Source organism: Leptodactylus fuscus, chromosome 11 (assembly GCF_031893055.1).
Source record: "Leptodactylus fuscus isolate aLepFus1 chromosome 11, aLepFus1.hap2, whole genome shotgun sequence".
Taxonomy (NCBI): domain Eukaryota; kingdom Metazoa; phylum Chordata; class Amphibia; order Anura; family Leptodactylidae; genus Leptodactylus; species Leptodactylus fuscus.
The window spans coordinates 29,365,104-29,379,067 of record NC_134275.1 but is presented as its reverse complement, the minus strand read 5'-3'; the positions used below and the strand labels follow the sequence as shown (position 1 = coordinate 29,379,067).

General features: G+C 41.1%; 1 protein-coding gene across 4 annotated transcripts in view; it reads right to left on the bottom strand.

The window, feature by feature from the left end:
- DENND1A (DENN domain containing 1A) overlaps nt 1–13,964 on the bottom strand; it is a 553,473-nt gene that overhangs the window by 304,132 nt on the left and 235,377 nt on the right. For all 4 annotated transcript variants that reach the window (XM_075260171.1, XM_075260173.1, XM_075260172.1 and 1 more), the window contains exon 9: nt 3,414–3,524. In XM_075260171.1, coding sequence (XP_075116272.1) covers nt 3,414–3,524 — 111 coding nt within the window. The remainder of the gene's footprint in view (nt 1–3,413; nt 3,525–13,964) is intronic.

The following is a 13,964-nucleotide window of genomic DNA, read 5'->3' as shown; positions in this document are numbered from 1 at the left end:
CCCTCCACCATGAATTGGTCCAAACTGGGCTGTTTAGAGGCTCCCTCCACCATGAATTTGCCCAAACTGGTCTGTTTAGAGGCTCCCTCCACCATGAATTGGTCCAAACTGGGGTTTTTAGAGGCTCCCTCCACCATGAATTGGTCCAAACTGGGGTTTTTAGAGGCTCCCTCCACCATGAATTGGTCCAAACTGGGGTTTTTAGAGGCTCCCTCCACCATGAATTGGTCCAAACTGGGGTTTTTAGAGGCTCCCTCCACCATGAATTGGTCCAAACTGGGGTTTTTAGAGGCTCCCTCCACCATGAATTGGTCCAAACTGGGGTTTTTAGAGGCTCCCTCCACCATGAATTTGCCCAAACTCTGCTGGTTAGAGGCTCAATCCACCCTGATTTTCAAAACAAATGTTGGTGCCAACCTCAACTTACTACAAGGGCCAAATTCACTGCTGGTGACAAGCTCTCCTCACTGCAAGTGCCAAATACACATGTTTCAAGGTGTTTTCCTACTGTCAGAGAGGTGGTATTGAGTGTGTAAAGTGTGTAGTTGTTAGGCTGTGATGTTGGGGTAATAGAGGGTCTTTGGTGTGTTAGATGCCCCCAGACATGCTTCCCCTGCTGTCCCAGTGTCATTCCAGAGGTGTTGGCATCATTTCCTGGGGTGTCATAGTGGACTTGTGACCCTCCAGACACGGATTTGGGTTTCCCCCTTAACGAGTATCTGTTCCCCATAGACTATAATGGGGTTCGAAACCCGTTCGAACACACGAACATTGAGCAGCTGTTCGAATCGAATTTCGAACCTCGAACATTTTAGTGTTCGCTCATCTCTATTTATTTTTTTAAAGCAAAAGTGTCTTGAGGCTGAAAAGGTTGGGAAATACTGCTCCAAAGTGACTTCATGGAAGGAATATTGATACCAGTAATAATTTTATTTTAGAACCACTCCATAGAGATCAATCAGCACTTGACTTGTCACCTCACAAAGACACACAAACTTTTTTCACCTGGAGTACAGATACAATAGCTTTCTGTCACACCGCTGGCCATGTGGTCCAGAGCAATGTGCGGATGCTACATTGTTAATGGAGGAAATTAAAAGACCATTCTCGCTGTCCTGATGAAACCAGATATGCACTGGAACAACAGCACTTCCAGACAGGTTTGTTTGATAAGATGGGAGCTTAATGCCACTTAGGTTCCATCAAGCCTCGGACAGATAAAAGATGCTGAAAACCCAAAAGTGCTATTTCCTTTAAAATGGCAGCACGTCAATACCAAAAACCCAGCTTTATTCTGTTCAAAGTTCACAGCTCTGCATTTCAAGATTTACCAGTCGATAAGATCGTGCGTTTCCATCTCCGAGAGAAGAGTGATTTCTCGTTCTTTGAGCTGTTAATGTGTATTGACTGGTTTTCCTTTTGGACAGTAGAACTAAGGCTGATTAACTAAAACATGTGTTTTCTGATACAACATGAAAACCACAATGAGGAGCTGCACATACAAAGCGGGTCCTCATCTTACAACTTCAACCTTATTTCCAAAGTTCAATGAAAAGCTCTAACTTGCTTTTTTCTCATATGAATTCTGAATGGTGTCACTTTTGAAATGTTGGATTTAAGCAAATAAAAAGTAAATTTACCTACACAAACATACACAATAAATGGATCCATTATCATAATCTATCAATAAGTTGCAGTGATTGGTACATGGTAGATAGAATATGCTTGGAATAAACTGAGCTCTCCTGGAGAATAAGGTTCAGTAGCAAACCTATTTTGTTTCCATTCTTAGGCTCCATTCACACAGAGTTTTTTGTGCTTATTTTGTGCTTATTTTGGCACATAGCGCCGCGTATACGCCGTGTTTGCGCCGTTCAACGCGACCGCAAAATAGCACGGCGCAAACGCGCCGTTAACGCCACGTTTACGCGGTGCTATGTGCCAAAATAAGCACAAAAAATGCCAAAGTTACTCTGTGTGAACGGAGCCTTATAAATGCTAGTCACTAACTTTTCAGACACCTTAAGGGTTAGTTCACATGGTCGAAACCTTTTCCGTGTGGCTTTTTCGCATCGCTAGCCGCGACAGAACGCCAATACATTGCATCAGCATCCCGTCACGGCATCCAGCTCCTGAACAGGCCCGGATGAATGGGTCTAATCAGAAGGGAGTCTCGAGCCTCAACCCCCGGAATCCACCTGAAGATAGGGCATGCAGCTTTTTTTTTCCAAACTAGCTGAAAAAAAATCGCTAGCGGGAGAAAAAACTGCTAGTGACTCCCATTGAAATGAATGAGAGGCAGTTTTTCTTTCTCAGTGAAAGGAGAGAGAAGAAGTTGATTCTTCTCACAGCCTGCACAGATATGTCTGCAAACTGTTGCTGTGTGAAAAGACTACAGATCCTGCAAATCTCATAGCTTACAATGGAACGTCTTCTACGTTCTTTCTTCTACTTCTGACTGTTTGGCTGGTTACAGATAGTATAGTATTCACTAACAGCAGCGGCTTCACCGGCTGTGCTTATCGGTTATTTTCTTTTTCTTGTGTTTTATCTGCTTGGTTGTATGTCTTTGACCTTTATTTACAATCCTGTGTTCCTAGATCTCCTATAATATGGTCACTTGGGCTTTTCTCAGGTATTTATTTGCAATTGTATAGTTACTCCTGGCAGAATGGCAGATTATCATCAGCAAGGCTCTACTGTCTCATCTAGGAGTGAGGAATTACTTTACGTTTTACTCAGCAATTCTGCTGCCAATGATATAAACATGCATGTATAGATCACAGAGCCCAGTTTCTCTCCATCTATCATGTGATGATCACTTTATAGATTTGGTCTCGTCGCGCATAAGATTTATATTGAAGTTGATTCTTGATCAGCTGATTGTCACAGGTTAGCCACAGAATGTAGCTGCTCCAACTGGCCATACATTTACTACACAAGGAAATACATTGAAAAAAGTAGGCAGTTCTACTAAGCCACTGAATTTATGTCCATGTACTGCAAGAATGGGGCTGTGTCCTCCAAAGTGTGTGCTGTTGTTCGTATTCACTTTCTACTCTGGTCGATGAAGCCTGGAACCCAGCATATACTGATAATGAAGCAACTTATTAAACACTCCCCTTCCAGTACAATACTAGTGTTTGACTTTTTCACCTTTTAGAAAAATCTATAATAGAGAATCAGTATAACCTAGAGTATAACCTAGAGTAAGCGCTACAGTTTTTCTATTTTTGCCATATGTGAACCACTCATATAAACTGCTCCTGTTTTTATATATGAGCCTAACCCACTTCATGTATTATTTAGGATGTATATTTCAATATTTATTGCACAGTAAAATATTAAAATATTTTTTTTTTTAAATTGCTCTTCTCAGGATTTGTTCAATGATTTCATGAATATTAACTCACCGTGCTTAGTTTACTGCAACAAATTAGGATCCTACGCTCGTACAACATACTGGCATAGAGGTGTAGCATATTATTCACATCTACGGCCACAAAATATTCAGTCAGGTTTCTCTGTAAAGAAAGGAAATCAAACAATTTGAATTTGACATTTATACAAACATAGATGTGTAGCTGTATCCAAAGATAATCTATCCAAATACTTTACATTATTCAATCACTTGCTGAAAAATCCCTACTATATAAGGGATCGCCTCACAAAAAACCTCTCTCATAATGGTCTAAAATTGAAAAAAATCATAAAAACTAGTAAGCAACCAACATGGAAAGTCAGCGGTAAAAAGGTTAATAAAAGCATCTATTGAACATACAATTGGCGTTCAATAGAAACACCACAAATCCAAATTTCTCTTTAAGCAGTGAAGAAGCACTACAAGATTTGTGCCTAAGAAAAATAACACAAGCTCACCAGTATTATTCTACTTGCACAAATTTTTCCCCCGGCTTAGTGGCAGCTATACATTTTCAAATTTTTCGTCTTTTGCAGATGGTGCAAGGGAAGTGCTGTGTGCATAATTACTGTGTACTCCTATGAGATTCAGTATCACACAGCTCTCCACTGCCTCCTGCATGCCAGAACTTACAGAGAGAAATATATCACAAGCAGGAGGCAGTGGAGACAGGCTAAATTTCCATGATCTAGGAATACACTAAGACTCTGCAATGTGAGTTAGGGAACAGAAGCTCTATGATACTAGTCCATTACTAGCTGCATTTAGATAGGACTTAGGGTGAGTTCACACGGAGTAAAGTGCCGCGTGATGTGGCATATATACGCCGCGTGAGATTTTGCAGGCCGTATACGCTCCCATTGATTTCAATGGGAGCTGGGATCGTATAAGCGGCGCTATTTTGCGGCCGTGATTTTGCAATGTGATGAGACTCTACCTTTGTTTCTCTCTGAAGAGTTAGAGACATAATGAGAATTACAGGCTGAATTAGGAAGCCATATAAGAAGGAAAAATGAAATAAGGATGGTGTATCAAATAAAAAAAAAGTAAACGTAAGGCCCATTTACTTAACAATAGCCTATGCTACACTATATTAGTAAAATAAATTGGAGTGCTTTTTTAATTATTATAGTGTCAGAAAAATCGTATTTCCTGCATAATTAATAGTATTTCCTGCATAATTAAAAGTTACACAATTTTCCAATTATGCCACAACTATTTATCCTTTGTCCATAACTTAGAGGATTAATGGATTATTGGTGGGCGTCTGACCACTCAGACCGCGCACCAATCCTGAGACCGGGGATGTTTTACCATCATTGTAAATTTAGCAGTAGGTGCACATGTGCCACCATTCCCGTTGATAAGTCACCAACCAACAAAGAAGCGTTTTCAATAATTTAGGCAATCCATCATCATCCATTGTAAGGGTAAGGACACATGTTTCGGTTCTGTTCATGTAGTCTTGAAGCTAAAACCAGGTGTGGATCATAAACAGTGAGGGCCTATAAATGACAGATGGTACTTCTTTTCAATCCATTCCTGGTCTTGGCTTGAAAACCTGCATCAACAAACCGCAAATGTGAATCTTTACCATTAAAGGACCGTATGACATGTCAGTGGAACCAGACATTCACCAGACAATCAATCATTTCATACTAGTTCAGCCATCAACCTACTTCTCTATAATGCGTACGGATGTCTTTACTATGTGATCATCCTATCTACGCTTCTCATCCACCTCCACAGCAGACTGATCTTCACACTACAGGCTTTGTAGCATATGGTCCATAAACATGGATGTTATCAATTCTTACACACAGCTTAGATTCCACGTATCCATTTCATTGAACTGAAGACAACATATTCCCGTAAGTCAACAGATGGTATTAATATAGTCTAAAAAATCTTTCAAAACTTTCTGGTGATATTATAAGTGTACAGGGTAATGACATCAGTTACATGAATCCAGTTATGGTTTGATAGCTCCAACACAATCCACTTTAAATGGAAACGATCATATAATAGAAAAAATGAACTACTTGGCAAAGGACAATGTTTTATGTGCAAAAGAGAAAAAGCCTTCTACTTTTTGTGAGCAGATTTAGTGCGCTGAGGAGTTTATTGTCAGTATTTAAATATGGAATTTAGTGACGTTGCAAGCTTGTTACTGGTGCGGAATACAATTCTCATTTAGGTGAGGCAATAATGACTTTAACCTGTGTATACAATGAATATTGTAAAATATATACTATAATATTGAGGGGCTGTCCAAGTAATGCAGAACAGGACCGATCCTCCTGAGCTACGGGACCTTCTAATCACTCCAGACAAGAGATGAGGATCCTGAACAGGAGACTGAACTCTAAGAACTCCATAAGACCTTATACACATGATCAAGTGTGCATTCCAAGGGGGGGTTCAGAGGATTATGGCGCATGTTCTATCCAGATACGCAAAAATGACTTGAAATAGAACTTCCCCCATTATTAAAATCAATGTATCACAGAAGCACTCAGGTGTCATCCAAATGCCTTCCATTAAAATCGGAACCCTTCGACCTGCGCACTCAGTTATGTGGATGAGGCCTAATAGGGTACATGAAAATGAATATTAAAATCCATTTCTATACAGTTTTGGTTATTCGTTCTATAGATCCATTCAATGCATAACCTAAAAACAGATGCAAATGGAGAGGTAGGTCTGAGAAGAAGAACTGAACAAAATGCTTCAGTTTTTCTCAACATTAAAGGAGTTGTCCAGTTTCACCACATATATATTATTTGTATAGTGAAAATTTCTACAGTTTTCCAATATGCTTTCTGTATCAACTTGTCTCCACTTTCTAGATCTCTGCTTGCTTTGATTCATTTTTTTTACTTCCAGGGGACAAAAATCAGTCCATGTTCAAGTGATAGATACACAGGGGCATGGCTTGTTATATGACAGAACTCCGATTACTGTGCTGTGTGTTCATTACATGACCATGTATAGACTGTATAAAACATGACCATGAGCTCCATATAACACGACCATGGACCCTATTAGAGATGAGTGAATATACTCAATCAAATACCTCCAACGCATAGCTCCCGGTGCCAGGGAAGGTGGGAGGGGCAGGAAAAATTTGATGCCCCGGAAGGGTTGATGCACCGGGAGCTATGCGGTGGAGGTATTCGAACTAGTATATTCACTCATCTCTAGACTCTATATAACATGACCATGGACTCTACAGTATATAACATGACCATAGACTCCATATAACATGACCATGGGTGATTTCTATTCACTGGAAATAAACAATTAATCAAAGCAAGCAGAGCTCTAGAAACCAGACCTCACTGCACAGATACCTACCTATGCATTGTGACTATCCTACTATAGTATAACTGTATGAGATGGAAGTAAGAGTGTGGACGATTTCATAGCAAAATAAATTGGGGCTCCCTTCTGAAAAAGGTTAATATTACGTTGTCTAACAACCTTGGACAAGAGGACTTGGTGCTTATCCCTAAGGCTACTTTCCATGACCCTTAACCATGGAACTGCACAGCGTTTAGCTTTGGGGCAGACAACATGACCAGAAACCTATACTATAAGAAGGTCATTGGAAAAAATAACAGAAGATCCTGCTGGCAAGTCTCAGATCTAGCCCGAAGCTATCTGAAATCAATCTAGTCATAACCACACGATATTCTGGTGCAAAAAGGGTTACATTGGCCGTAAAGTCTCTAGGGAAGGGGACCCAAATACCTGCTTCTGGCAGAGCTGCGTAAACTCTTCTATAAACACCACATTTACTGCAGACTATAAAAGAGCAAAAGCCTGATCTTAAAGAGGTGTTTCACTTGGACGTAGAACGCAGAGCGCTTGTTCCAGATAAAGACCAAATTCTATCCTCTCTCACTTCATAGACCTTAAGAAAACTTCCAGGTGCGATGACGTTTTATTGAAGTATAAAAGGACGTAATTGAGGTTTTTGAAACATATTTATGATTAGCGTTAAAATGCAAAAAATGGATATGTGTGCACAAAAAAGTCTGCATGTACATGCCTTCATGGGTACACAGAGGTAATGGAATCTGATCATGCCAATGTACACCACATCTACTGAGACAGTATAACCCAAACCCCTGGGGATCAGACTACGCAATATCTAAAGAAAAGTTTTTCCTTTTTCATACTGATGACAGTTTTACATTGATGGGTGTTTGACCGCCAGGGCCATCTCTGTGACTGTGTCTGTCACTCACAATTGATTTCATAGTGGCCGTTGTGAGTAGTGCAGGGGTTGTCCCATAGAATTAAATGGCACAACCCCTGCAGTACTCACTACCAGTCTTAAAAGTAGGTGAGCGTGACGCGCAGTTTTAGGCCTACCTTATCTTGCATTATTTAACTTTTGTTATGATGGATTTGATCTTTGTATTCTTTCGATACATTTCAAAAAAATACATTTGAAACTGAAAAAATATGTAAATTTCATAAAAATATAATTTTATACAGTAGGTAAATGGAAAGGTATAGTTTGGCCACTATACTATCCATTTTTTTCTATGGCATCGTGCACATAACTTTGTTTTTCACAGGTCTGGTAAGTGGGAGCAAAGGGCTATGAGCTCAGAGGCAAAATTCAGGACCGTTCCTATTCCTGTCCATTCTCTGGTCTGGGCTCATTTGGGTCTGTGGAGAACACAGATGGCACACAGAGCCAACCATGCAGTGTTCTATTCTTCATAGACCTGTACAAGGCACTCGGACATGTGCATGTACCCTAACATGAAGGGACTCATCTATAGACTGCTGTATTGGGAATCTTTCTTGCTCTAGGAACTGAATTAACCTGCTCTATGAAACCATAGTGTAGTCAGTGGTGTATAGCCCAGGGTGCCTGAACCCTTTTTATCATTTTCCTCTATGCTGTCAAGTCCATTTAGTCCTAAAACAAACAAAAAATAATAATGTATGTGAGCACAGAGCATAGAACATTAGGAGCTTGTACCAGCTGATATTTATTTAATACGTCCAACAGGTTTCTTGCAAAGATCAACTGGTGTTTACGGTGAAAGAAGCAAAATCTCTTCATATATTTAGTTAGATCTGGGTGAAAAAGGATCAAGGGAAATTGATGATCAGGCCTGAAACAAACAACAGTCATGTGAATAAGGCATCAAAGATCCCAAATACTAACTGGTAGCTATTTCAATGTCATTAACATACATTAGGGTGACCGCCCAGTTTGGATGTCAATTTTAATCCAGTGTAATCCCTGTGCATTAACAAACATCCAGTACTAGATGACGTATTGTTTGTATATGCCATCATTTCGGGGGTCCAACAGTCAACACCCCACCAGCCCTCATTTTCCTGGTACTTCACTGATCTCGTCCACCTACTTTGCAGTGAACTATACTTAGCTCTATTAATATTGGAGGTAAAGGAGCATCAATGTCCGGGAATAAAGTGATGGCTTTATGGTTTAAGGGGTTATATGCAGGACTTCAAAAACATGGCTGCTTTCTTCTTCTCCTCAGGAAGTGACATCCTGTCTGTCAATTCAATGTAATTGGAAGGAGATGTGTAATTGCCATGAGACCAATAGACAGGAGGTCATTTCAAGAGAAGGCAGCAGCCATGTTTTTGAGTCCATGCACAATCCTTTTAAGAATATCAGGTGGGGTCCCAAAGACCAGAACTCCACCAATCTCAGCATATCCCATATGAAAAATCTTTAAAGAGGACCTTTCATGGTTTGGAGCACATGCAGTTTTAAATACTGCTGGAAAGACGACAGTACACTGAATTCAGCGCACTGTCTGCTTTCCCGATCTGATTCTGGTACTGTAGCTCCTTACAGTCAGAAGGGCATTCCTGACAGTCTGTCAGGAACACCCTTCTCTACAGAAGCGCCTATCGTGCTGTAAGGGAGCGTTCACACTACCGTCGGTGTCCGACAGGTAGTGTCCGCTCAAAATATGTCACGGACATTAGGAGCGGACACTTGCTGTGTCCGTGACACCTGTCATTCATTTCAATGGGCATCGGGTGCGTTGTTTTGCACTCCATGCCCGTCCTTCCCTATCCGCAAGTGAAGATGTCCGACTTCTCAAGCGGACAGAAGAACCCTGCATGACGGTAGTGTGAACGCTCCCTTACTGTGTGAGCGGGGAGTAATGCTTCCTTCCTCTGCTCACAGTACTCGTCCATAGGCAAGTATTATTAGGAGGGGAGGGGGCGTTCCTCCCCACTCACACTATACAGCGCTATAGGCACTACTGTGGAGAAGGACGTTCCTGACAGACTGTCAGGAACGCCCTTCTGACTGTGAAGAGCTATGGTACCGGCACCGCTAGCGCTTCACCTGGGGAACAGATCGGAAAAGCCCGACAGTGCGCTGAATTCAGCGCAAAGTCGGCTTTCCAGCAGTATATAAAACTGCATGTGTTCTAAACCATGAAAGGTCCTCTTTAAAATTTATTAGACTATACAACTCACAAGAAATAACAAAAAATGACACTATGGTGGGGCCACATGGTGGCTCAGTGGTTAGCACTGCAGCCTTGCAGCGCTCGCATTCAAATCCCACCAAGGGCAAAAAACCATCTGCAAGGAGTTTGCATGTTCTCCCCGTGTTTGCATGGATTTCCATCCCATATTCCAAAAAAGACATACTGATAGGAAAAAAAAATGTACATTGTGAGCTCTATGTGGGGATCTACATTTAAAAAAAAAATAAAAATTTAAAAAATGACACTATGATGCGTTATTAGGTTATTTGTCAATATTCCTAACAAAGCCAAGCTGCTAACCATGCAAAGGGTTAATCCTGGGGTGTTCCGTGTCATCATAACAAATGGGCCTTTGTATTCAGGATTATACAATATTATTGCATATTTGTACCAGTAAACGTTTCCATTTTCCAGCAATAAAAGTAATAACCCAACAGTTCTCCTTGTAAAAGCCAGGGCTGGAAAAAACAGACACAATAGGATTTCTACGATCATTTATTCATGGCTCTGCAATAGAGTACAACATTAGGGTTTATATGGTGTGTGGACTTGGCTGTTTATATTGCCTGGAGACCACTGTATTCTGTATATCTGACAGTCTTTGCACTGGTTTGGCATAGCACTATGCAGTATGTATACTATGCTTGTTTAAGGGTGAATCCCGCACTTACATATAGCTTTTCAGGTCTGCAAATCCAGATCCTAAATCCGGCCAATCAACACACGTGCGGTTATATAACAGGGGCTTTGCAGATAATATTTATGGATTAGTCAGGTTTATGACTGCATAAAAATACAGATCCATTTTCACTCGATTCTTATTGCCTTAACACTTCATCTTTAAGAGCAATTATACCACTTAGAATAAGATCCTATAAAGTTCTTCATACAATACAGCAGTGGGACATCACCATGACCAATGAGCAGTGTTGCTATAGGTGCGGTATGGTTTGGACTATAGCACACTTCATTATATAACCATTCGCAATTGAAATCCATAATATTTTATTGAAGATAATCTGTCCACTCTCCTAACAGTAGAGGGGCGTCATTCAACTAAGAAAGGAACTGGACAGCCTGACTATTCAGAAAATCGGACGACAAAGAACTCTGTATACCACACTAATAGCTCCCAACCATCCCAGATCCGGCAGGACAGTCCCGATTTTACACTGCTGTCACACCGTCCCGGAAAGCTTACGGTTTGTCCTGTTAGTTTACCCTAACAAAGGTAGATGTAAAGGCAGATGCTAAATCCTAGTGGGCTAAAGGACCTTTGATGACGTCATGACGATTTGATCAGACTCGTGTGGGTGGAGCTATTGTGAATACTACAGGACAGTGCGGTGTTACACAGAAAGGCGAAGCTGCTGGGAATAGAGACTGATGGAAATTAAGGAGATGAAAAGAGACAGCATGTGTGAGCAAGAAAGGGAAACTGGGGGCAGATGTAGGGGCAATTGAACTGGAGGAGATGAAGGGGAAATTAAACTGGGGGCAGATAGAAGGGGGACATTAAATTAGTGGCAGATGAAGGGGGACATTAAATGGGTATTCCCAAGTGGCCCGGTCACCGACTTGCAGGCTGTAAACTCTGTTCACTTCCTGGTTTTCTCTGTAAATTGGTGGGCAGGGTTTCACTTGCTGTCTCACATGTAAAGCCAGCAGCGAGTCGCTTCTATGCCGCTGGCCTTGCATGTCTGGTGCTCCCTTATCAGCAAAATTCAATTAGCAGAGCTGATAACTGGATACTGTAATAGAGCACCCTCCAACCAAAAATAAATCAAATCAATAATTTATCAGGATTGGGGGAGCGGACAAGGATCATAACTTCCATCTTCTAGTCATTTTAATATAGATCTTTTCTCTTATTTTAGCCAAGAAACTGGTAATCTCCTCTAGGTCCGCTGACATGGTGGAGTCCGCTATGCCGCTCTGTATTATCGATGGGAAAAGACACTTGTAGTCATTTATAAAATCCATCACGTCCTCTGACCCAGAGTCGCCAGGTACGCTGGGAAATCTTTACAGCCAGCGAATTGTTTTACAATGATCACGGCAAACAAAACTCTGCCACAAAGCCTCATAATTACAATGTTAGTACGTCTTGTAGCAGTTTGATTCTTACATGGAGAACCATTACTCGCGAGAAATAACACACACTTACAGCACTGCTGAAAACACTTAAACCTCCTTAAAATGTAGTAATTATTTAAACGCTTTGATTTTATGCCGCACACCGCAGGTCAACCGCTGCAAACCCATTAATATTTATGACAGGGTATCGCCTGTATTTATCTACATTAAGACGCCTACATGAATACTAATGTGTATGTGAGAAGGACAAAAACAAATTGAAACTCTTCGACGTTCCTATGTATACAGATAGAAATATGCACAATATATTTAACTATATTTTGTAAAATTGTTCGGATGGAAATGACAGGGAAAATCTCCACGGGGGGAATTTGCTAGTGCGAAGTTAAGAAAGAACAGTGGTAAAATGCGCTTGTACTATACACATAATGTATTCCTGAGAATTACACAATCTATGCATTATCTAGAATTATACAAACACATTAAGGCTTTTTAAATGATAGACTGCAGATAGCAACAATGCTGACAGAAGAGGAAGCGAGAAAGTGCGGCGTCAGACTGAAAATGTTCGTCAATTGATCTTCATACGCTTCAAAAGAGGGAAAACACAACTAACATTTTCCAAACAGAAGAACATAATATATATAGTCTCTAGAGATGAGCGAATACTGTTCGGATCAGCCGATCCGAACAGCACACTCCCATAGAAATGAATGGAAGCACCTGTGACGCTGGCCGGCCAAGTCAGCGTCACAGGTGTTTCCATTCATTTCTATGGGTGTGTGCTGTTCGGATCGGCTGATCCGAACAGTGTTCGCTCATCTCTAATAGTCTCTAATTCCTTGGTCACAGGCTGGAGATCCACCGGTGAATTCTCTAATCACAATCCATTTGATACTAACTAGACTTGGATACAGAGTCAAAGGGATTCCCTGATCTTCTCTGTTAACAAGGAAGTTAGGGCAGAAAAATTGCCAGGCCATGATCCCAGAAGTGTCATGGATTGGTGGCAGCAGCTATGATGACATTGGCATAACTATGTGGTTAAGGCTGAGTTCACATGAGGTTTTTTGGACCAGATTTTGACACGGAATCCGCTTCAGAATCCGGTTCCAAAAAATGCCTCCCATTGACTTCAATGGGAGCCGCTCATTTCTTTTTTCATGCTAGTGGTTTTATGCCGCTCACGGAAAAAAAGAAGCAAGCTGCCCTTTTCTTGCTGCAGCGTCCGGGCACGACACTCCCTCCTTTCTAGGACCATTCATTTGGGTCTAATCCAGAGCGGAATGCCGTGACTGGATGCCGATGCATTGCACTGGCATCTGGTCGTGGCTAGCCGTTTTTTGGACTGGGTTCTGAGGCAGTCTCTGCGTCAAAAGTCGGTCCAAAAAACCTTGTGTGAACTCAGCCTTACAGTGGTCATACAGTCCTATGAAAAAGTTTGGGCTCCCCTATTAATCTTAATCATTTTTAGTTCTAAATATTTTGGTGTTTGCAACAGCCATTTCAGTTTGATATATCTAATAACTGATGGACACAGTAATATTTCAGGACTGAAATGAGGTTTATTGTACTAACAGAAAATGTGCAATATGCATTAAACCAAAATTTGACCGGTGCAAAAGTATGGGCACCTCAACAGAAAAGTGACATTAATATTTAGTAGATCCTCCATTTGCAAAGATAACAGCCTCTAGTCGCTTCCTGTAGCTTTTAATCAGTTCCTGGATCCTGGATGAAGGTATCTTGGACCATTCCTCTTTACAAAACAATTCAAGTTCAGTTGAGTTTGATGGTCGCTGAGCATGGACAGCCCGCTTCAAATCATCCCACAGATGTTCAATGATATTCAGGTCTGGGGACTGGGATGGCCATTCCAGAACATTGTAATTGTTCCTCTGCATGAATGCCTGAGTCGATTTGGAGCGGTGTTTTGG